This window comes from Gymnoscopelus braueri (genome assembly GCF_963280865.1).
Source record: "Gymnoscopelus braueri genome assembly, chromosome: 4".
Lineage (NCBI taxonomy): Eukaryota > Metazoa > Chordata > Actinopteri > Myctophiformes > Myctophidae > Gymnoscopelus > Gymnoscopelus braueri.
Window position 1 is genome coordinate 42,017,852 of NC_137605.1, and position 24,134 is coordinate 42,041,985.

The window sequence follows — 24,134 nt, forward strand, 5'->3', positions numbered from 1 at the left end:
TTTGGGCATAATTTTGCAGTGTGAATTTTGCACTTGTTTTAAATAAACATTTTCTATACAAAAAAATATATGTATCCATATTTTCTTTTCATGTCATTGTATTTAAAGGTAGGGTACTAGGGTAAGGGATATTCCTCGTTACTATATATTCTGATAGTAATCATTGCTAGAGTTTTTTCTATAACAGTGGTATGGCAGGTCGGCATACCAATTTTAGGTGACAAATGTCTATACAGTATTCAGTAACCAAATATTGATTCTATTTTATCAACGCTTCCCGTTGTTTTCAGGGTGATGACCTTATTTCTCAATGATGACCTGCTCCCCATTGATTATCGCTTGCTTAACCTTTTAACAAAAAAAACTAACAAATATCACTTACCCTAGAGTTTTCACACTTGTCACTGAATAATTTCTTGGTCTTTGGTGCCACCCTGTGGTAGAACCCATGCACTGCACTTTTTGAACTGCAAAAAAAGTGCCCACTACTATACCCTAGCTGGGGATTCTGGATTGAGAATGGAGGGAACCTGGATCACTTAAACAATCTGGCTAAAGGATGAACATTTTTCAACATGTCTACCACACTAATGAATACTAAGCCCCCACCTCTCTGTAGTCTACACTAGTTAAAGTTTTACTACTGCCTGTGTTTTGAGAATGAGTCCACCTCACCTCCATGGCAACCTAGTGTGTCAGTAATTAAACCTGAGAGGTTGGGTGGCCAGTGAGGAAGCAGTCTCCAAATACACTTTCTTGGCTTAACTTCCTCTGTGTGCGGAACGGCCAACATTTGTCGTGTAGCAGAACCGTATGCTACTTATCTGGTGAAAATGTGTGGGAAGATTGAAACAGGTAGGAACATTGTTAAAATCTAGTAACATTTAAATTTAACTTTTCTGTGTTTAATAAAATGTAGGTTCGTGTACATCTTTGTTACTGTTTTCTTTTCAGAGTTAACTCATCTGACTGCTGGCAATTTTGTGAGTGCAAATCTTTATTGAAATCTCAAAACCTTTCCAGTTTAACTTGGTAAATGTTGGTTTTATAAATAGGAAGATTGTGCTTATTTCAGCAAATGCTTCTCGGACAATTGATTTTCCTCTGTTTATACAGGAACACTGTCTAGCCTCCGATGACACATTGGTGGATTTCTTTAACGATTTCCTGAGTCTGCCGGTAAAGTCATATTCTCATTATATATATATATATATATATATATATATATATATATATATATATATATATATATATATATATATATATATATATATATATATATATATTGTTTACTATTCTGAGAAAGTAATTATGTTATAGCTCCTGGTCCATAAATACAATTTCGACCTGGATGCATTTGTTTAGCCTTCTGCTTTCCTAGCTGTTGAGCACTTTGTCATTGTGCTCTTGACGTAGTCCTTCCCTGAGGCTTTGCTGTACAACCAGGAGACTGGGCTGTTTGAGCTGGTGAGTGAGACAGCTGAGAGCATCTCCAGAAAGATAAGATCAGTCTTGCTCCAAAGTAAATCACAACTTCCAACTGATGACCCCACAGTGCTGGCCAGAAGTCTCCTGGTAGACAACCATTACACTGCCTGTGTAAGTGTGGCTTGAGTTCCACATTTGTTTATCTATGTAATTTTGGAAAATTTGTTTGACAGAGTCCTTGACATGTCACTGACTTTTGCAGTGCTTGGACAAAGAGCAAGGATTGCAATGGATCATGAGAGAAAGATTCCCATTATTCATTCAAAGTGATTGCTACTTTGAATACAGGTATTTCAAGTGTGCAGTTATCTTCAATAAAACTTACCTTACCTCTTATTATGCAGTGGTTGTAAAGTTACTGTTGATAGTTCATCATCATGTAAATTCTATCACATGGCATGTCTAATTCTTATCACTAACCATAGCAACAGCAGTCTGTTTAAGAATAAGCTGATAACACAGATCGCCATGTTCTAACTTGAGCTCTGTTTATTGCTGGTGATAATTTTACGCCACCTACATACGGTATAGATAATTGTTTATTTGATATTTCTGACAAGGATTTACCTAGAAGTATAGTCTGTCTAATAATTTCCCCAGCAAATTATTATAACTTGCTAACTTAATGACTAATATTAAATAAAGTCAGTTTTGTAGTTATTGTAACCAAAGTAGCTCCTTGGAAAGCTATTCTGATCATTAGAACATTGCCCTACTTCCATGTGTTTTAATCTGCCTAATGCCCCATGCATCTAATTCCCAAGGTGAGCCCTTAGGGCCACACCCCTTTCAGATCAGGTTACAAGTACAATGTATCTTTAACCACTTATAAACCCTATATACTTAGGCCACATCCACATTTGTTTCCCTCTTTACCAAATCTCCTAGCCGATCATCCAAATGATTGATTCCTTAAAAACACATTTTGTATCGTGTGATCGGTGGCACACACCTGTTGAATTTGGCTGTCTGTTCTATCCCATCTTTCCTATAGGCTAGCCAAGCTGCTGTCTCTGTGGAAGCCGAAGCTTTGTATCCAGAAGAGGTATGGCAGCTTATATGAAAGCACCCGTTCATTCTCAAAGCCTTTTTCTCCCTCCAAGTTGACCAATGAGAATATAACGCAAGCCCTGACCTGCTCTGAAGAAGAAGTTCCACCAAAACATGGTATATGTTTTCAAACATCTAAGTTCTCTATGAATATACATTGAAATATTGCGATTATTATATAATTATATTATATTTTACATTTTAGTTTATTGATATAATGCCCATGTCCTCCTTCACGGAGCAGAGTCTATGAGGATGACGAGCTTGACACCACTACTGTCCTCGGGAGAAGAAGGATGCAGGATGAATCTCTATCCAGCATGCTGTACCTCCACCAGATGTTTATCCTGCTTCCCCGGTGAAGAGGGTCCATGTAGCCTCTACTGCACCTCCTCTTCCTCACCTAATCACCGTAACTCAGAGAAAACACAGGAACACCAGAGTCCACAACAGGTAGTTACTCCGACAGAACCATCAGCTACCATCACAGAAGATAAATGTTTGAATGACTCCAATGCTCTGAGGTCTGAATCCTCTGGCATTCCCATTGAAAACATGGCAGCAGAATTGGTAAGAAATGTGATTGGAGAGGTGTTGACACAGATGGACAGAATAAACACCCCCGACCGTTCCAGTCAGCCAGGAGACCAGATAAACACTTACGCTTACACCGATGAGTCCTGTCAAAGTGAAGATTGCCTCCATTCAGCTGCTGTGTACAGAAACACACAGGGTGATGAGGAGGACAGAGAAGTGCAAGAAGAGGACAAAAGGGGGGATGAAGAACTAATGGAGACTGATGATGAGAAAATGGCGGAGAATATTACAACCGCAGACCAAGGAAATTACCTTGACAGTTGGTACCATGGTGCCTGTTTCCATGGCAGTAGACAGGGCTGGGATGAGTTCAAGGAGTTTTTATGGGGAACACAGGGAGACAAGTTTGTAAACCTCTGGATGGATATAGAACGACTACGAACCACGAAACAATGGGAGAAGAAGAACAGGTAGAGGGAACACACACACAGACACCATGATTTATTACATTACAGCATATTAGTTCTGTAATGTATTAAAATCTAATTTTCCATAGATTATTACTTGATATACAGCCACATTGTATATACTGTAGAGTGGCAGGCCCTAAAAAGCTAATATGGCATGAGATACAGTCCTAAACCAAAACACTGGGACAGCGAGCTGAGCTAGTCAGTCTAGTGTTCGGTTTCATTATTACATTACATGTCATAACGATACGACACAAAGCAAAAACTGACAGCCTCAAGTCGGTGTGATGCCTCCTGTCCATCTTCTGATATCACATCCTTAATAAAGGCTGGGGTCAGCTGTAAATCAGTCTAACCTTAACATCTGTCAACATATTTCTTTGTTTATATTACACATATGATTGATAAGATAATGTGACTGCACTGGTGTGATATATGTATATATCAGCTATGACTGATGGGATGTGAATCAATGTGTGAATCAGACATTTGGTCCTGATGAGGAGCCGGTACCTGCTTAGTGGTGGTTCAAGCAGTCTGAGTATGGAGCTGCTCTCCAGACTGGGGCTGGCTACCACCCCCTGCTGGACAGAGGACAAACTACACCTCATTCAGCCCTGCCTCTCTGAGGCTCTGCTCTCCTACTGGTGAGAATCAGAGATCAAGGGCTTACTTAGTTCATGATGTACGTTATTGTGTTTGTATAAATATTTGTGTTTATATGGCAGACTGCGTCATAATTTCACATAACGGGAATTATATTATTGACAGGGCTCCCAGGTTCTGGACATCTCAGTGCATTCCGGAAGACCATGGTGAATCCTCTCAGCTGGTGCTGTGGGCTGAGAGACACTTGAGACCTCCATCTGGGATAGACCCATACCCCCGCTGTATAACCCTGCCTCCCCTCCGGCCTGACACCTGCCTGCCCAGAGCTGCTCAGACACAAGTAGGAAAACTAAGTGGAGAAATATGTGTATCCAACTGGGGCTATACAATTAAACTGGCCTTTCCTTGCATTACAACTGAAAAGTGTCTTGAATCAATTACATTTTTACTGAAACAAACTATGGTGAACAGATTTTTAAGCTGGCAGTCACTTTTTAAATTTCCCCCCAGGGCTTTATTAATCCCTGTATGAAAAACCATAATAATCTGTGATATTTTCATGGTGTGCCTTATTGTATGGTAGATATTCAAGTCTCCCTGTGTAGTTTAAATGACCATACCAGTGGTCTCAGGAAGGATTAGCCCATTGACTATGACCCAGGGTATACTGCATACATTACTGTCAATAATTTTCGACGGCCTGCTGCCATATTAAGAAGTAATTTGGGCTAAATAAGCCAGACCACTGGTATGGTTCTTACAGTAAGTGTCCTATCATACATGTGTTTATTGCTCTTTCTTTTTCTGTGTTTGTGAGATCAGTCCTATTTCAGCAGCAGCAGTCCTAGTCCTGTGTTGGGGAGTAGAAGAATGGAGAGAATGCTACAGGCCCTTTATGTTGACTCCAGGGCTGGTTTATTCTTCACACAATTCTGTGAAGGTTCTGGAAACCAGGTCCAGTAGCAGCTAAATTATGATTGTTTTACAGCATTGTAATACATTTTAGGTTCCATTATTTTTCCCATTACATCAATAATATAACATGCCATCAAGACACATCCTCTTAATCCTTTTCTTATTTCAATTTATTTCTCACACTTAAAAGCCCCAAAACTGTTGTTTGGAAAGAGCAACTTCACCTGCTATGTTACCCACTCATTTTCTTGACTGTTTTGAGATACTTTGTTTATTTGCTTCAGTAATGACTATATGACCTGTGAGTATGTAAAAAAATAAATAAAAAAACTTCACCTGCTATAAAATGATGGCATTGATCTGGAAGAAATCACATCCTACAAATATTTAGGAACTAGATATTTCTCTCCTTCCTACCTGAAAGCCCCCCATATACGCCCCAGCATGTTATTATTTACAGTACACCCATCCAAATAACAGTCTAAAGTTAAACAACAAAACTATTCCTTTTAGCGTAATCATTAGTCGTTCACTCATTCTGCCAAAGTTTGCAGTGTTCTATTCTACGCCTGTTTCATTATGGAGATGTTGTGTACAGAATGATGGCTGTAAATTTTCCCTGAAGAAACTTGATGTCCTATACCACTATATGGCATCAGATTTCTACTAATGCCCATTTATAAAACCCATCACTGTGCTGAACGTCCACACAGACACTCCTGACCGTCCCTCCAGCGAAAGGTTTCCTTGGTTGTTGTCAATTACATTTGACTGGAATGAACATCACAAAACCCAGAAAACTGGAAAAATGTATCTCCCTCTACGCTTAAAGAAACACCAATATTGTAACTTTTCACCCACATAACTAGATTACTTTGTATTTTTATCAGTCCGTTGCCTGTATTTTTTTGTATTATTATTGTTAATGTTTAGTTTTTATATGTGCCCCTACCCCATCCTCCTACTCCAGCCTCTTGTTTAATGGTAATCTGTCCTGATGTTTGTAGACTATGAGTTGTTTTCTCCTTTCCCCACCTCCCTCTTCAAGAGGCTTACCTCTTGCCAGGCCGTCACTGTAAATAATTATTTGTTCTTTTATGACCTGCCTGGTTAAAGGTTAATAAAATACAAAAATGGCCCGTTAATCACATTGTTTATAGTTGTTTCTGTGGTGATGATGCCAACCAAAAACCTCTTGGTGATGTGTTGATCTTGTTGTGCTCTCTCAGCTTTGGGAGAATGCCGTGAACTTGTGGTCCGACCTACAACAATACCACCACTTATTTTATCAGGACGGACTGGACCCTTACAGAGTACAACGACAAGCACAGGTCAGTTGCTTAGTTACAGAGTCAGTCAGTCAGTCAGTCAGTCAGTCAGTGACTGTACCAGAACAGGCACATGGCATCTCAAGAGACACAATCAGCTCCAGTAAAGTCAAAGTTGATTTGTACAGAGTTACAGCATAAGCTGTTCCATAGACATCATTAACACTACTGTCATACTGTACCCCGCTGGCCAAGAGGGGGGGGGGGGTGGGTGTGTGTGTGTGTGTGTGTGTGTGTGTGTGTGTGTGTGGTGTGTGCGCGTTTCAGAGAGAGAGAGTTGGCACCAACTGTTTTGTGTTTGAGTGACGGTCTTGGCACTCTGACACACAAATAATCCTCTCCTTGTCATATACCCACCATATTAAAGCCAGGGACCCCCACTTTATGCCCACACACACACTCATAGCTACCCTCACTCATTCTCTGGCTGGCCACTCACTTCACCCCTCACAAAGTGCCCACAAAAACAAGTGAGTCAGACCCCCCAGGATCCCACCAGTTCAGCGACCCAGAACCACCTCGTCTGGTTAGAACTGGACCACGGAAGAAAACAGGCCTGTCCAGAATACTTCACAGTGGAATATATTTTCCTCCGTTTAACCTTTTTATTTAAACAGGGTAATCACACGGGAGAGGAGTATCTCTTTTTCCAATGGGACGTGGCCAAGAGTGTAAATAGTGATGTTGCTGTGGCATGATGGCCGCAGTGATGAGAGCTGGTGAATAGTGTGTATTGGATGATGACGTGATTTATGAGAACACGAAAAGCAGGAAGAAGTTGATGATGATAATGATGGTAATCATAACAGAGAACACGATGATGATAGTGATGATAAGTTTCTGAAGTGGTGAAGAAGGTTCAACGATTTCTCCTCGTTTCTCTTTTCCTCTTTTCTCCCCTCTCCATCTCTCCTCTCCTCACAGATCCTTTACTCCACCTATCTGTGCAGCTCAGCCAGTAGGAGTGTCAGGGCACATGAGGAGACGAGGAGGGAGGTGTACGGACGTCTGACGCCGGCGTTTGAGGAGCTGTTTGACGAGGTTGAGGAGCAGAACCTGGTCCTCCTCCTGGAGCCGTGGACGCAGCTGATCTCCAGAGACGCCGAGTTCTACCACAGGGTACTGGAGCTCAGCCCAGGCCTGGGGGGTGCTGTTCGCTTACAATTTAACTAATGGATTTTCCTTCAAAACTTGTATATTGAACAAAGAACAAAAAAAACAACAATAACAAAAAGTTTTTGGCATGGGAATATTTCCATATCCAACCTATTAAGAACAGAGGAGAAAGAATAAAGCAGAGAAAGTGATGAAATGTCTGCTGATACCTGACTCGGTCCCATTGTTTTGATTTTGATGTGTGACATATGTGTGAAAATAAAAGAATGAGGTGTTTACATTTGTGTTTGAGCCTTGGGTTTCCTCATCTGGGTGTGGTGAAGGTCTTTCTGATTCTATGTGTGTGTGTGTGTGTGTGTGTGTGTGTGTGCTGCTTGTAGGTGTCTGTCCAGGAGGACGTGCGTCGGGTGGACAGTGAGGAGTACAGAGAGCTTCAGAGCCTGTATGCGGAGTCGGAGCTCAGACTCAGACAGGTCAGATCAACCAGGATTCTGCTTATTTTTGTCGTGGGCCTCTTCTTTCGCCTTTATACTACGCAGACACTTTCCACTCCATCTCTGTTTCGTCTCACTCCTTATCTCTCTCTCCAATCGCCATCCTACTCTCCTCTTTCTCCGTCTGGACAGGTGGATCGGTGTAAGTCTACTCCGCCGCCATCACGTCCTGCTACGCCCTCAGAGGGACACAATCCTTGGTTGAATGTCTCGCCGTGCTACCATGGTTACCGCCTAGGTTCCTTACTCCGTCATCGCCATGAGATCCAGCACTTCCGGTCCTTCCTCCAGGAACACGACGCCAGGTGGGGAAATAATTGATGTCCAGAGTGCATGTACACTGAGCCTGGTTTAAGGTCACACAAAGCGTGTTCCTTTGGGCTTCACGACACAAAAAGATTTACTTCCACCAAGCATTAGTTAATGTTATGACGTCCCTTCAACTATTACCGTGTGTGTGTGTGTGTGTGTGTGGTTCGGTCTTATGAATGTGATTCCGTTCAGTGTCCACTTGAGTTGTTGGCTGGACCTGGATGAGTACAGAAGGACTCCCCAGAAGAATAAAGATGTCAGACTGGAGAAGTCATCTGCCATCACAACCAAATACCTCAACAGAAATTACTTCTTTGGCCCCAACAGCCCCGCTTCAGCAGAGCAACAAGAGGATGTAAGTCCACACATTATTTAAAAGTCAGAGATATTACATTTTATTGGCATTGTTTTCAAATTGACACAACATTGCATGAATGCATCTTTGGCTCAGTGATGACAAACAATTTTAAGCTTCCATTGAATTAAAATCGTCGCGAAACACTTGGAAGCGCATGAGACACGGGCGACAGAAGACGAGCTCACATACGTTGATATTTAGAATCCGTTATGCATTTGAGATTGACAAGTCGAGGGGACTGTGGCTCTGAAGCGCGCACCAATCATCTGTCTGTGGTGTCCTGCAGACTGCTTGCTGACAGCTACGACAGCTGTGTGATGGTAGAAGATGGAGGATGAGAAGGCTGGTTAGAGTTAGAGTGAGATGACTGTGGTTTGGATCAGGAGGACAGCGTCGATTGGCTCCAGTAACAATGACAGTTGGATGAAATCTCTCCTGACATTTATAGATGGAGATTAGGTTTCTAGGTTCTAGTGTTACGACAGGGGGCCACTGGGCATGGGCTTGGAACGAGTAGTACAGACTTCCTGGTTTTCTCCCCCCCAATTGTCTGTAGTTGAGCTGGCCGCCACAGAGCTTTTCTAATGTCATGGAAATATCTGATGTATCAGACTTGATACATAACAGCCAAATAAATGACTATTCATCAACGCTGATCTGTGGCGGGCTTAGATGATGTACTTGTGACATCATGGGTTCAACTTTGACCTTAGGACCTACAGTATGTCCCCCCTCTTGCTCTCTCCTCCACAGTAAAATCCAGAGTGTTGATTTAACTTGGGAGTGTAAAAATTGACCTGTAATGTTACATTTTTACACTCTAAGATAAATTGACACGCTGGATTTGACTGGAGCTCTCAAGCTACTCTCTACTCTACAGCCTAATGTAGCATAAATACCATAGAAATGATCTTTATAAGTTAGTTTGAATGGGGTGTTTCTGTAAATTGGATGTGGCTCTGGGACTCTTGCATCTCTGTCTGGGTTCCTGTCTGCGTGAGGGACGTAGAGAGACTGACAGCTTTACTGCCTTGGCCCTTCACTCTCTCAATCAATCAGTCGTTCAGGCACAGATTGGCCCCCTTTCATCTACGGACTCGCCCACTCCAGTGCCATGACTGGTTCTCATTTGTTCTGATGTGTACGTGTGTGTGTGTGAGAAATGTGAGAGAAAAAATGAAATAGGGAGACATTAGAGAGAAAGCGACCAGAGGGACGGTGAGAACTGAGAGAGTGACAGAAAGCCCAGCAGGAGTCAGGAGAGAGAGAGACGTGTGGCTTGGAGCTCCTGCTGGGAGCAGCCTTACCCCGGGGATACCAGAACTCCTTATATGTTCTTATTGTGGTTTAGAGCCGTCAGACCAATGCTGTCTCCACCCTATCATCCTCACATCTTTAACATTTACAGTCTCTCTCTCTCACACACACACACACACACACACACACACACACACACACACACACACACACACACACACACACACACACACACCCTAGAAGAGAGTGAGTGAGTGAGTCTAAAACGTATCCATCTCTGATTCTTCATATTTGTGTTTACATGTGTTTGCAGATAATGCGCCTGGCAGGTGGACCTGAGCGGTTAAAACACGAACGTCTCTCCAACTCTGTCGTGGGGGAGATCCAGGATATTGTTAGGAGACATATTGAGAAAACATGGCTGCCTCTGTTCTTGGCTACAGCAGAGTTCACAGAGAGACAGAAGGTTTGTGTGGTGGTGTCTCTGTTTTTCTGTTTTAGTCCTCTAGACGCGTTTCTGAGTCACTAGATGTGGTTCCATCCACATAGTTTCAAATAAAACACTTTTGGAACATGTTTGATAACATTGTAACACATTAAATGTGTGTTTTCTGTATTAAAATTTGGAATACTGAATAGTATACAGCTAATTTAGATAAATTTTCCTCCATATTATAATGCTTTTTTAATTGCTTTAGGTGGAGAAGTTTGTAAGTTCAAAAGTTTTGGTAGAAAAGCATTTTGTGAATATACATAGCAGCAATTCTGCTGATTTTCTTCCTCATTTGTGTTTTCAGCTATATTCTGTGTATAGTGTTTAGTTGGACAGGTAAAAACATCAGCTAGATAATTTGATGAAAACATCTCGTTTAGTAGTGAGCATTTAAAGTAAGTCAGTACATATATTATTGAAAGGTAATTGCCTATGGGGAGCTAAACAGGGGTTTATTCTCAGATGCACACATCTCCATACATTGTTGTTGATTTATCTAACTAATTAATCAACTACAGAATACATAGGATATACTGTATGCACACAATGTCCTCTATGCAAGCACGATGGTCATACATGGGTGGCCAAGAAGATATGGAATATCATGTTGAATGTTGATACATCAGACTCAAAGTCAGTGTTGTTTAATAGACTTAGTCTTAAGGAACAGTCTGCTCTCACAGAAGAAATGTTTGCGTTTTTAATTTACAGTCTGACAAACGGATGCGTTTCGTCTCCTCAGGCCTTCATCAGCGTTGTTTGCTGTGAGTCTGCATCCGTCCTTAATTCTTAATAGTATTTTAATAGCAGAGAAGGACAACAGTATAACAAAACACTGTGGTAAAGAGTTGTTGCATTGTTAGTCATTAGTCATTTCCTCAGAATGCTTCCAGGCATTTAGACAGGTCAGTGGTTTGGAGTCACTGAAGCGTGAATGAGGCTGCTATATGAGAAACCATAAAATATCAGCATTGTCAAAGCGTTCTCTGCTCTGGTGTCATATCAGGTGTTAACACACAAACCACACACTCCTCTGCTGCGCCTCATTATGTTATCAAGTTCAGCTTGTCAGGACACAGATCCTCTCATTAGGTAATGAATGAGAGGTAAATGAGAGGTAGATGAAGTTTAGCGTTACACACCGGATAAGAGAGGAGAGGAAAGCAGAGGTGAGAGAGAGGCCTGGAGGGTTAGACGGAGAGGCAAACGTCCTCTTGGAAGGAGCAGGGGATCAGAGGGCCAGAGGATAGAAAGAACAAAACTTATTAGTAGTGGGATTTCGACACTGCCATCGAGTGCAACGGAGAGGCTTGAGAGGTGTTGAGTGTCCCCGCGTAACCCTAGTTTACTCAGTGTCTGACTGTTGACCCCTGTGTGTGTGTGTGTGTGTGTGTGTGTGTGTGTGTGTGTGTGTGTGTGCGTGTGCGTGTTCCAGCTCCAGACGGCAGACAGGCAGGGCTACGGGCGAAGCAGAAGAAGGAGAGACGCCTGGAAGGTAAGGTGAAATCCTCTTTGGAAGCCGGTTATTTTGAACGGAGAAAAATGAGCCATTTCCTGGACTGAAAAGTGTGTGTGATTTACTTCACAACTTGGCTTGATGCACTGAATCTGTCAAACGTCACTTTGGAATTGCTGTTAGTTTTCCTAAATTCGTTCCAGGATAAACAGGATTAAAGCATCGCTATTGCTAACATGCCTTTAATGGCCTTTAGAATCTGTTCCACTAAGCTCTGTTCCCATGACCCCCATCCTGCCTTTATAGCTGAACTATGATAAAAAACATGAACCTTTCATACACTCAACAGGAACACTACAGGAACATGTAGTCTGCATTCACATTTGGCAACCCTCTTTTTCAGAAACTTTATTATGTTAATACAGGCAATTAACAGGTTATCAGAAAACTCACAACCAAATAAAATAATTATCTTGTTTTCTTGAATAACCTGTATTTCCTGACACTAGTTATAGAGGATCATGATATATGGCCACAGTTTGAATTTACAATTCGTGGTCCAAAATTTCTTCATGATGATGGGATGAACTTGGCCGATCCTAAATTAGTTTCATCATGCAGCATCTCCCCCATATCCCAGCAGGCCGAGGGGCTGTGGATGAATTCATCCAAGGAGATCCTGCTATTCAGACAGGTCCTCCTCAACCCCGTCACCTGCCACCAGTTCCAACACTTCGTCTCTCTGAAGGGAGACTTCCTGGAAAACGATGTACTGTTCTGGCTGGAGGTCCAGAGGTACAAGGTAAGAAGATGATGATGACGGGGAGGAACTGGCATACAGAACATGATTAAAGGTTATGTACTGTATGTGTGACCATGATGTTTAATTGACGGTTCATGTCATTGTAGGAATATATATATATATTTTTATATTACTTTTTTTTTATCCCACGATTTTGTAACTCTTATTTTTCACCCGGTGCCAATTTTCTAAGTGACCCTGGGCACTACACTCCCCTCACCAGCCTAGGGAGGCCAGGGCCGAGCTCATGCCTCCTTCAATGCATGAGAGCCAACTGACCTTCTTGTCACCTGACAGGGGGGAGTTTCCCTGGTTGGACGTAGCGCGTGGAAGGAACACGTTATTCCAACCAGTTCCTTTCCCCTCCATCAGGCGCCCCGGCTGTCATGGGGGAGGCGTTATAGTGACCAGGATTACTACATGTTTTTGTGAGGGTATTAACTACCCTGAGAGACACTGGGAGAACATGCAAACTCCACACAGAGTAGGCCCTTTCGCCAACCCCACCTAGGGTATGGGCGCTGATGACGCGGAGGAGAAGACACGCCCCCAGCTCCCACAGCGCCCCCGTCGGGAATCGAACCCAGGACCTTCTAGCTGTGAGGCGACAGCGCTACCGACTGCGCCACCGTGCCCTCAATTGTAGGAATATAATTATATTTACGTCAAGACTATTTGTCTGATGTTCTGGTGTTAAATACAAGAGCCAACGAAACAAAGGATTGCTTTGAGCTGGATTAACTATGGACAGTTCATATTATATTGAAATGATACTAAACTAGAAATGTCCGCAGATCTCCGCCAGGGCGGGTTCACTACCTACCGACTGTTACCAATCCATATACTGTTCAGTACACACAGTACATGGATTTAGTGAGAAATGTTACCTATAGATACTGTATTGGCTGCTGCCGTTCATTGGTGTTATCGCGGCCGCAATATTGATCCAGTCAAGCCGTGCCTCCTGTACATGTACTGTTTGCCCCGTATGTCTATGGAAGCATCTCCACTGATCTTGGATCCTTGTACTGCCTACTAATGGTTGATTGTAACGTCACTGATCCACGCTGGGCAAGAAAGACCTAGCCGGTTGAGTGTCTAAACGGAACTACCGCCCAAGGAAATGACGTTGACGTTTTACGAATCTGTTTACATTTTCCGTGAATGAAACGAGTGTTGTGATTGGTCGAAAAAGATCGTTTCCGGGGGGAAATACATGGGACGACGGAAGTCCCACCCCTGTAGACACACTCTTGCATTAGGTGGTGACCAGGTTTTTCTCCTCGGAGATGAGTAAAGGCTGATCTAGGATCTGATCCTTGGAACTCCTTACTATTGGTTGATTGTAATGTCACTGATTATTTGTACTGCTTGCTATTGGTTGGTTGTAAAGTCACTGATCGTTGTACTGCTTACTATTGGTTGGTTGTAAAGTCACTGATCCTTGCTTACTATTGGTTGGTTGTAAAGTCACTGATCTTTGTACTGCTTACTATTGGTTGGTTGTAAAGTCACTGATCTTTGTACTGCTTACTATTGGTTGGTTATAACGTTGATGATCTTTGTACTGCTTACTATTGGTTGGTTGTAATGTCGATGATCTACGAGCTGATCCTTGTGTTCCTTACTATTGGTTGATTGTGATCAGATGTGCAGCATAAATACGGTTGGCCCCAGTGCAGGCTATGTAGGACGGATTTAGCTTTTATACAGTAGCTTATGTAGAATAAGCATATCAGACTATTTTACAAAAACAAATGAAAACCATGGCTGTGATAGATTTGCGTTTTCAAGGGTAAATACCTGTACTGTATAGCAAATGGCAGCAGGACACTGATTATAATTTAATGTGTGGATTGTTAACTGATTGAACACAGGTGTACTTTCGAGGGCCGAGTCGCAGTCTGCATCACTTGCAAAGGGCGCGTTCTTAGCCCTAATGGGACTCTCTGGCTGCACTGTCTATATTTCAGACTCTTAACTGGTCCATATAAAACACAATACAGGGGACAACACAACAAAACAAAAAACATATAAAAAAGAGGTACATCTAAAAACCATACAGACACCCTCTCCAATGTCTCCAAAAACTAGAAGAGTACCTGCATGCTGCTCTTCTTAGGCATGGTTAAAGCCATTATAATTTCATTATAATTAAATAATGAATTACTGTACTGAAATAATGAATAATGAATTCCTGAGGACAGCATCTAGAGTGGGAACACCACTGTTCACAAACAATTGGCTGGCACTTCCTCAGCAGGATTCTGAAAGCAACATTGTATGCCACCCGCAACTTATTATATTTTCCTTTCCTGTAGCTGTACCACAAGTGGGCAGTATACAGTGGTGTACAGTAAGCTTTAAAAAGGGCGATCTTGACATCATCAGTACACATATAAAATGTAAGTGACAACACATTGGCTAAATTATACACTTCTCCCTCTGTTCTCTTCCTACAGGACCTGTGTCACTCCCACAGTGACGAGGCCACCATCCAGCAGAAGATCTCCACCATCATTAGCTGTTTCATCAACTCCTCCGTGCCCCCTGTGCTCCAGATAGACATTCCTCCTGAACAGGCCCAGCGGATACTGCACAAACGCAAGGAGCTTGGCCCTTACATCTTCAGGGAGGCACAGGTACACATAGTGTGCAGTGCACGTGTGTTCATTTAACTCTACGGCCTGAGTTATATCGTATCGTGCATCGAAAATAGCCGATCTTCAAGCTCACAACGTATCACAGCGCAATGCATTGTAAGCTTGGAGATCTGCTTGGAGTTCTGCAAGTACAGTATAAATCAGGCTAGAGAGAGTGTGACATTTTACACACTCAGAGTTGAATGAATATCAATGTGATGCGTGAACGTGTAATTTATTTGTTTACAGGTATAAAAAGGTGTGTGTGTGTTTGTGTGTGTGTGTGTGTGTGTGTGTCCAGATGTCAGTTTTCAGTGAGTTGCTGAAGCTGTGGCCGCAGTTCCAGACTTTGAGGAGCAGCGTCAAGGAGGAGCAGCTCCTGCCGCTCCTGGAGGAGCAGAGAGTGAAACACAGAGCCAGGTTGCAGAGGAGGAGGGGAAAGGAACAGGTCAACAAACACACACACCTGGCAAATGGCATCATACAAATGTATTCATAAATGGAATTCATGAATTTCTGATTTTTTTTATGTGAAAATATTATACAATATTAATTAATGGTATATCATACATTATGATTATAGAACTCATAATTTCCTATTATATGAAATGATCATAACATTCTACCACCGTCTGGTGCAGGAGGAGATGGAGACACAAGAGGAGGAAGAAGAGGGGGATGACGTGGATAGAAAACAAGACCAAGAGGACAAGTTGACGAGGAGACGGAGCAGAGTGATATATTCTCCTACACAGCAGGTGAGGACTTTAAACAGCTGTGCCAAAGCACCACGTGCACTTTTGATGAGGAGGTGATGAAGAAGATGAGGTATCAACTATAGATGATTTCACGGCGACCTTTGACCAGCCAATATTGGAAAAGGAGAAAGTAATCCAAGCATATTATGATTTTTGTATGCGTTCCTTCAGATGTCTTGGTCGTACTCCAAGTACATGGCAGCTCTGAAGAGAGAGGAAGTGCTGCTGAAAAGACAGAGCCAGTTGGATGCAGTCGCTTCATTCTCCACAGGCTCAGGTACGCGCATGCACTCACACACACACACACACACACACACACACACACACACACACACACACACACACACACACACACACACACACACACACACACACACACACACACACACACACACACACACACACACACTCACACACACCAGACCAAGCGTGTCAGACCATGCACCAAATACTTGAACCTTTCTTAACGTAATATCAAAGAAGCAGGTGAAAGCTAAATCAAACTGACCTCTCAGAATCATGTACTGTATGTCCGCTAACCCACTTCATCCTGTCTATAGACATCAGTGTGTTAGTGCAGTAGTTAGTCTCAGTCCAAATTGAATGTCTTAAATGAAGCATGGTATTAATGCTCGACTCATAGTGAATGAGGGCTATTGTAAATGAAGCATGGTGCAAATGGTGCTTTAATGGGAATTCTATGTGGGAGTCTTCCTGGTGGGAAAACAGATGGAGGTCATCATCATTTCCTACGTAGAGCTGACTAGCTTGGAGTGGAGTGCCAGGACTATGACAAGGACTATGAGGAGACATTGGGAATGACTATAGAGCAGAGAGTAACACTGATATGTGTGTGTGCATGTCCATGCACGTGTCACTGCAGTATGGCCACTATTCTTTGAACAAGTTAAATGGGTCAATGACGTAATTGTTTTGTGTCCATATGGTTTAGTTAAATTTATCCTGATTACCGTGATTGTTGTCAGGTGAAATTAAATAAAATACAAAGTTAATTTGACCTTTTTTATCCATATGGTGTCCATATGGGTTACCGGCGGTATACTTTATCGTTTATTGTCTCTGCCAGGCCTAAGGCCATGGCCGTAGACTATGTTTTCGCCTCTGTCTGTCCGTCAGTGTGTGTCCGTGTTTGTGTCTGTCTGTGAGCATCTAATCTCCAGCACCGTTGTACTGATCGGCGTGAAACTTTATACGCACATTCCCACTAGACCAGGGAAGAAATGCCACCCACATTTTTTCACAGGCCTCATCATGGTGACGCTTACAACAGCCCACTCAACGTTCTGGCCAAGAAATCTTGAACCGTAGCTTGTACCAATTTTTTTTTCCTGGATTCACTCTCCATGTATGCCCCGGCTACTTGTGCCAGATTACATTTTCCGCTATTTTGCGTTTTCTTCAAAACACACTTTTTGCTACTACTCCTACAGATTGTGTCCAAAACTCACACAAATCTCTGGGGTCATGTGATCAAGATGTTTGATTTTTCAGTATCATGGTTTGTATCATGGTCAGTATCATAGTCAGTTCGTGGTCAGTGTCATGTCAGTATCATGGTTTGTATCATGGTCAGTATCATTGTCAGCATCATGGTTTGTATCATGGTTTGTATCATGGTTTGTATCATAGTCAGTATCATGTCAGTATCATGGTCAGTATCATTGTCAGTATCATATCAGTATCATGGTTTGTATCATAATCAGTATCATTGTCAGTATCATAGTCAGTATCATGTTCAGTGTCATGTCAGTATTATGGTTTGTATCATGGTTTGTATCATAATCAGTATCATGTCAGTATCATGGTCAGTGTCATGTCAGTATCATGGTCGGTATCATGTCAGTATCATGGTCGGTATCATATCAGTATCATGGTCAGTATTTTTCAAGAATATACAGGAAAACTGTGGAATAAAGAAATGTTGAATAAAACATAACCCTGTGCTAATGCTATTCTCAGTGTAATCATTTATAATAAAAAAATATTTGACAATTTTTACATATTTGTCAAAGATTATTTAGAAAACAGTCTCAGAATTATGTCCTGCTCAATGTAACAAAAACGGACAAAAAATACATCTAGAGATGATGCTAATAAAATCTATTTTCATTTGATATTTCAAAATAAAGATGAGAACACTTTCATTCACTTAAAGTGGATAAAATATTCAATATTTCTCATTTTTATGTGGTTACAATTTTCATAGTAAAAAGGGTGCAACATGACAATGTAAAATTTGACAAACCTTTGTTTAAAATACACCTGCCTTTAAAATAAGATTTTAAAAGATTTTTTTATTTGTCATACTGTATGTGCTTCAGTAATAATTCTATGACACCCAACCAAATGTGCTCTATTTCCCAGACTCATCGTCTGGCCACAGCTTCATGTCAGCTGGTAGCAGACGCAGCCAGCAGCGTCCATGTTTCCTCTCTCCCAGGACAGACAATGTACAATAACAGTAAGTGATGTGGGAACAACAGCTTACACCTCAACTCACACTTGCCATTTTAACTACAGTATTGGCTCTGTACATTAAACTGTACATAAAACTGTAGTCCCAGGATTACAGAAGTTGGCATACCAGTTTCCTGTTCGTTCATTTCCCCAAAGCTTTGTTTGAATGGCTCTGCGTCAGAGTTGAACTGGAAGCACATGGCACAAACATTTGTGTTTCCAGTTCAAATCTGCTGCCGAGCCAATCAATTGAAGCTATGGGAAACTCAACCATGATAGGAAACGAGTATTCCACCTTCTGGAAAAAACCCGGAGCTACAGTTGTGCACAGAGCTGGACTATTCACTTGAACAGAAAGATTACTGTACAGATATAAAGTAGATGACAGAAAATGGCCATGGAAGAGTCTTGTGTAACATCTAGTGAAACCAAAGCATAAGAGTAAACAACGTAGTTAATTACCAGTAGATGGAGTACACGTGTACCACAGACACAAGTCTCCGACAGACATGCTGTTATCTGAGCACAAATGATGAGAGGAAACTGAGAGCAGACTCAGTTGCCAGGTCCCGGATGTCCTGTTATTTTGAGACTAGGGCTGGGTTTGTAACAAAGACCTGATCTGTTCATTAATGGTTAACATGGAAAAGCTATCAAAAATGTGTTAAATGTTTATTATTGATAGACATACTGTAAGCAAAGCTGTGCAGACGGAACACAGGGGGAAGTCCTGAGATGAGATTTGAATATGTTTGACTCCAGTTACCAAGTGGCAAAAAAAAAATTGCCCTCCACATTTAATTTATTTTTAAACCCCATTGTATACTTCGTTGACTGGAGTCACCTAGGCCTAAGGGTCTATACTAGTAAGTAAGTAAGCCTTACAGAGCCATGAGGCCCATAGGGCAGGAGCCTATCTCCTGTTTCTGTAGCGTGAGGCAGCTTGATGTACAACTACACTCCCTGGACATGACGCTAATATGTCGCAGGGACTTACCCCCAATCCAACCCTTGATGCTGAGTGCCAAGCAGGTAGGCACTGGGTCCCATTTTTCAGAGTGTTCCGTATGACCCGGCCGGGGATCGAACCCCGACCTCCCAGTCTCAGGGCGGACACTCTGTCTATACTAGCCCCCCCCCCCCTTTCCCCTATACACCAAATCTCTGAAATTAGCCGATCTAAAGGCTCCTAACGTGACATGTTATAGCTCGTAGATCTGCTGTTTTCACTAAATGTTTGCTTAATATGACATGCCCAGAATAGGGATAATGGGGTACGTGTGGTTAAAGTAGTGTAGACTGAAACACTGTAATAGTCCCTTGTTAAACTGACTGACTGACAGTTCTCCTGCCTCCCCAGTTTCAGATGTCTTCCAAGACGGTGTGACTGACATCTTGGCCTTCAAGGATACAAGCAGGATGACACAGCTACTGTATGTGCCAAATACTATGGTGTAACTTTCATCTACTGTATCACTTTCTGTGTTTTAGCCTAAATGATGAAAGTTGATACCCCATGAATATTATTCCAGTCTAAATAGAAAGGTGCAATAGAACATGTTTGACTTTTCATAGGAAGATTTGTATTATCAGGGGAGGGCCAATCAAAGATAGAGGCTGCTATTGGAAGACAATGACATTATAAAAGGTTTTTTTTATTACATTTTTTTTAAATAACACAATATATTATACATTTACCTACAACATAGGCATTAGATTTGACAAAATGTAAAAATGTCTTAAGAGCTCGCAGTTATTACAATAAAGGCATATCTTTTTGCATCAAGAACAATTGGCATGAATGTAAGGTTACAAAGAACAATTATTTTCAAACAACCTCAGAGTATACTTTTACGTCTCTCTCTCTCTCTCTCATATATAAAAATAAACGGAAAACAGCATCAATTTGGTTGACAGCTGGTATCATTACAGTCAAATAATTATTTAATGTTTATAATATTGCACTTACATTGGCATAAGACAAGCACCGGGCTCATTCACAAGGGCTCATTCTGTGTGAGTGAATCATTCTAGTGTTCAGATAGAAAATTCTTATCTCAAAGACACATGTATAACTTGGGTGATTAGTATGACCCGTTTAAGATATGTTTTGAGAGGTATCAGCAGAAAGCTTGTATCTCCATATGTTTTGTTGTAAATTAACTCCCTACTTTGTCATACAGTGTAGCAAAAATAGGTGACGACATTATCCTTGAGATATTGTCTCTGTTGGGTGGAAACCTCATACAATATGTCCAAAAGTATCAGATCGACAAGCTCAAAACACTGCACGGTGTAGATCTGCTACTTTTGATGCTTTTGTGTGACGCTCTAGTATGATCAAGTAGGGCATTAATTTACGAAAAAACACAAAAGGTTAGAATATGGAGATAAGAGGTTTCTGCTCGACAGCAACGATGTATTGGTCTATTCATGATTGCTATAGAAGTCTGATGTCTCTCAAAACATATCTTAAATGCCTCAAAATCACACGAAACCTCCTCACTTCCTCAAAATGCTATTCTGATGTTGGTGTTAGCAGTAGTAATATTACTGTTGCTGTTACTACTACTGGATAGTTTTAGGTGATTAATATGACCCTATCTAAACTTATTAGGCATTTTGTTTTATTTTGAAAACATTTTAAAATAGTGAAAATAGCCTATTTCCAAGCTCACAATGTGTGTATTTAGATCGGCTATTTTCACTATTTTAAAAGGTAATATATATATATATATTTAAAAGCCTAATAAGATTAGGATAAGGCCCCATGGTGTGTAACATTCATTTTAGTCGTCTTTTTGGCGACACCTTTCGTAGCACTGGAATGCTGCAGAGTCCTTAGTGCCCGAGGATACTTTGGAACGCAACAAAACAATCAGAAACTGTATCTAGTTAAAATGCACAAACAAATACATTTACTGTGCCGACATCATTTTGCCATGAGTGTCGGGGGCAGACACTAAAGATCGTGTTAATAGTTTTAGAGAAGTTGTAAAAATATATTTGTAGTGGTTATTGTGAAAAATTATATCTAAGGTTCTGAAACTATGGGCTCACATTGACAACTGAAAAAAGAAAAATGTATCCTTCCCATTTGGTCTGCTTCTGTGTTTAAAAAGAACGTTAAATGAATGTTCTGGCGACAGATATAGGCTGTAGTGTATGCTTCCTTTTACAAATGTGTACAGGAACACATTTACGCAGCTTTTAGCATTGATAAGACACAATATCACAGTATTTAAATGCATTTTCTATTCCTATTAAAGGATAATGTATGCTTTATTTTTAACTTAGAAATTGCACTATAAATCAAGTGTGGGGTCGCCTAAAAAAATCCCCCCATAAAACGGGGTCCTGGAATATATATATTTTTAGAACCCTTGGATTATATCCAAAAACTTAACACACTTCATCAAAATGCTATTATCATGTTTGTGTTTGTACCATAATCCATAAATTGGTCCCATATAGAGTACATGGAACTAGGAGGATTAGTCTATGGCACAATAGACCGCCGAAGTCTGACGTCATTTACACATCCTTTGTTTGTCTACCTGGTTCGCAGTTTTCCACCCCCGTTCTGAATCCCATAGACGTATTTAATATCGCGTCAAATAAGAACTGTGTTCCAAAAATAAACTACTGACCCCGGCGTGTTGACTCTTATGGATATGAAGCATCAACTGACGGTGAGAAAACGCTAATGTTACTTCCGCCGAATTAGTTACATTTTCGCCAGAAACAGACTGTATCAAATATAAGTGACTGACTATCATAAACGATAAAGAACCTCCTCCCTGACAATAACGCCGACACGCGGTGTTTATTTTTGGACCACAATTCTTATATGAGACGATTCTAAGATGACCCAATGTTATTCTCCATAGAGAAATTACTTCCGCAAACCTGGGGATGAACGAGTCACGTCAGGACTTCGGTGCTCTATAGGCCTACATTGTGAAATCAAAGTGACAACAGCAACATCAGATTAGCATTTGATGAAGTGTGGTAGGTTTTGTGTGATTGAGGTGTTTAATTATAAGAGACGTTTTGAGAGGCAATTTATAACAATACAAAAGCATACAAACATGAATATATAATTCTCAGTGGAGTCAATGGAGAAAGATGATAAAAAACAGTTTTGAGGAATGACATTCTATCAAAGTAAGAGTGACAAAGGACCCACATGACAGAAAGATCATTTAACCCTTGTCTAATGAGCCCCAGCTGCACATTGAAAGCACAAAATGTTGATCAACGAAAGGTTTAAATTTCATAAACTTTTTTATGTTAGTGTTCAGTATACAGTAGGCTGTCCATGTAGATGTCCATGTACATTATGTAATCCCTATTTATGTACTTCTGTAATTACACATAAATTATCTTCATAAATAAATCTTAAACACATACATGTAAAGCCTCTTCCCTTTTTCTGTGGGATCCAAGTGAATTGTGGTGCATTTCTAGAAAATATTACTTTTAAAGGCAATTTGTGAGAATGGCCTCAACCCTAAAGGAGCAGATGACCATGTAGGAGTGGCAGAACCTTAAAACGCTCTTTAACTCCTGTAAATATATTTTGCATATATAATCATTATCTGCTATCTAGCCGGCAGCAAAAAAAAAGAACAGACTCAAAGACCCCTGTTTAAATGCGTCTGTGTGCGGATGTGTCTCTGTGTGTACTACTGGTCAGTGGAAACCGATGCGTAACGCCTTGTTCTTGACTGTGGTGAACTTACTGACGAACACCCTGGCGAAGGCTGGTTCTACCAGATAGCGGTAGGATTTCTTGACAGACGGTGGTGCTTCAGCCAACGTTACAGGGGACTGGAGCTGCAGTGAGGTGACAGAGGGGGACAGATACTGGGAGGCACGAGTCACGTAGTCCACCAGCCGGTGATACTGCTGCTCTGACAGGCGCTCCCGACTGCTATCACCCTGAGGACAGAGGGAGATGGGACCACCTTTATTAATTAACACACATTTGATATCCCATAATATAAGGCTCTATACCAATCATAATACAATATTTATCTTTATCATATACACAGCCTTTATCCGACCTCGATAAGAGGAGGACAGAGAGGTTAATAAGCTTGTGCTGATTGGTCGGCTGCCATAAAATCCTTGTGGATATACTGCAGCTGACCAATCGGTGCATCTAAAGTGGCAATGGTCCCTCTGGTTTATGGGATCAAAACGGCTCACGTGGCCATACCTACCGGCTATGGGATCAAAAACAGCCACGAGGGCTGTGGATGGTTTGGTGCAAGTCAGGGCCAAGGAGACAGTGGTGTTTATGCAGGCACAAAGGAATCAAAATATAGTGAAATCGGTGTCCAAAACAGAGAAGAAAACTGACCTTCACTAGTTCACCAACTGGCTACGTAATGGTGAGGCCAGTATCACCTACATGTTTTCAGTCAACTCCCCAAACCAAGATTGCCAGCGAGACTTACAATTTCATTCCCCTAGGCAGTTCCTCGTTACCAGTAATGTTAATCTAACTTAAACTGTTATCACCCATCAATGCACAAGGTTATCCTACATAGGACACAATGGAAA

At 41.4% G+C, this 24,134-nt stretch overlaps 2 protein-coding genes across 5 annotated transcripts in view; one reads left to right on the forward strand and one right to left on the reverse strand.

Moving 5' to 3' along the window:
* Window positions 1-833: 833 nt before the first annotated feature.
* rgs22 (regulator of G protein signaling 22) lies at window positions 834-19,950 on the forward strand (the record flags this gene model as incomplete). Its single annotated transcript, XM_080425921.1, has 22 exons — window positions 834-855; window positions 955-983; window positions 1,117-1,179; window positions 1,417-1,599; window positions 2,282-2,286; window positions 2,483-2,533; window positions 2,877-3,545; window positions 4,031-4,192; window positions 4,317-4,494; window positions 4,977-5,108; window positions 6,299-6,400; window positions 7,322-7,516; window positions 8,140-8,312; window positions 8,512-8,674; window positions 10,248-10,400; window positions 12,524-12,685; window positions 15,148-15,327; window positions 15,629-15,775; window positions 15,969-16,085; window positions 16,257-16,362; window positions 18,471-18,556; window positions 19,924-19,950. The coding sequence occupies 22 exons, from the start codon at window positions 834-836 to the stop codon at window positions 19,948-19,950; spliced, it is 3,105 nt and encodes a 1,034-aa protein (XP_080282047.1).
* A 247-nt stretch (window positions 19,951-20,197) lies between these two features.
* Window positions 20,198-24,134, reverse strand: part of vps13b (vacuolar protein sorting 13 homolog B) — a 449,591-nt gene continuing 445,654 nt past the window's right edge. For all 4 annotated transcript variants that reach the window (XM_080427213.1, XM_080427214.1, XM_080427212.1 and 1 more), the window contains exon 68: window positions 20,198-23,507. In XM_080427213.1, coding sequence (XP_080283339.1) covers window positions 23,259-23,507 — 249 coding nt within the window. In that variant the 3' untranslated portion in view covers window positions 20,198-23,258. The remainder of the gene's footprint in view (window positions 23,508-24,134) is intronic.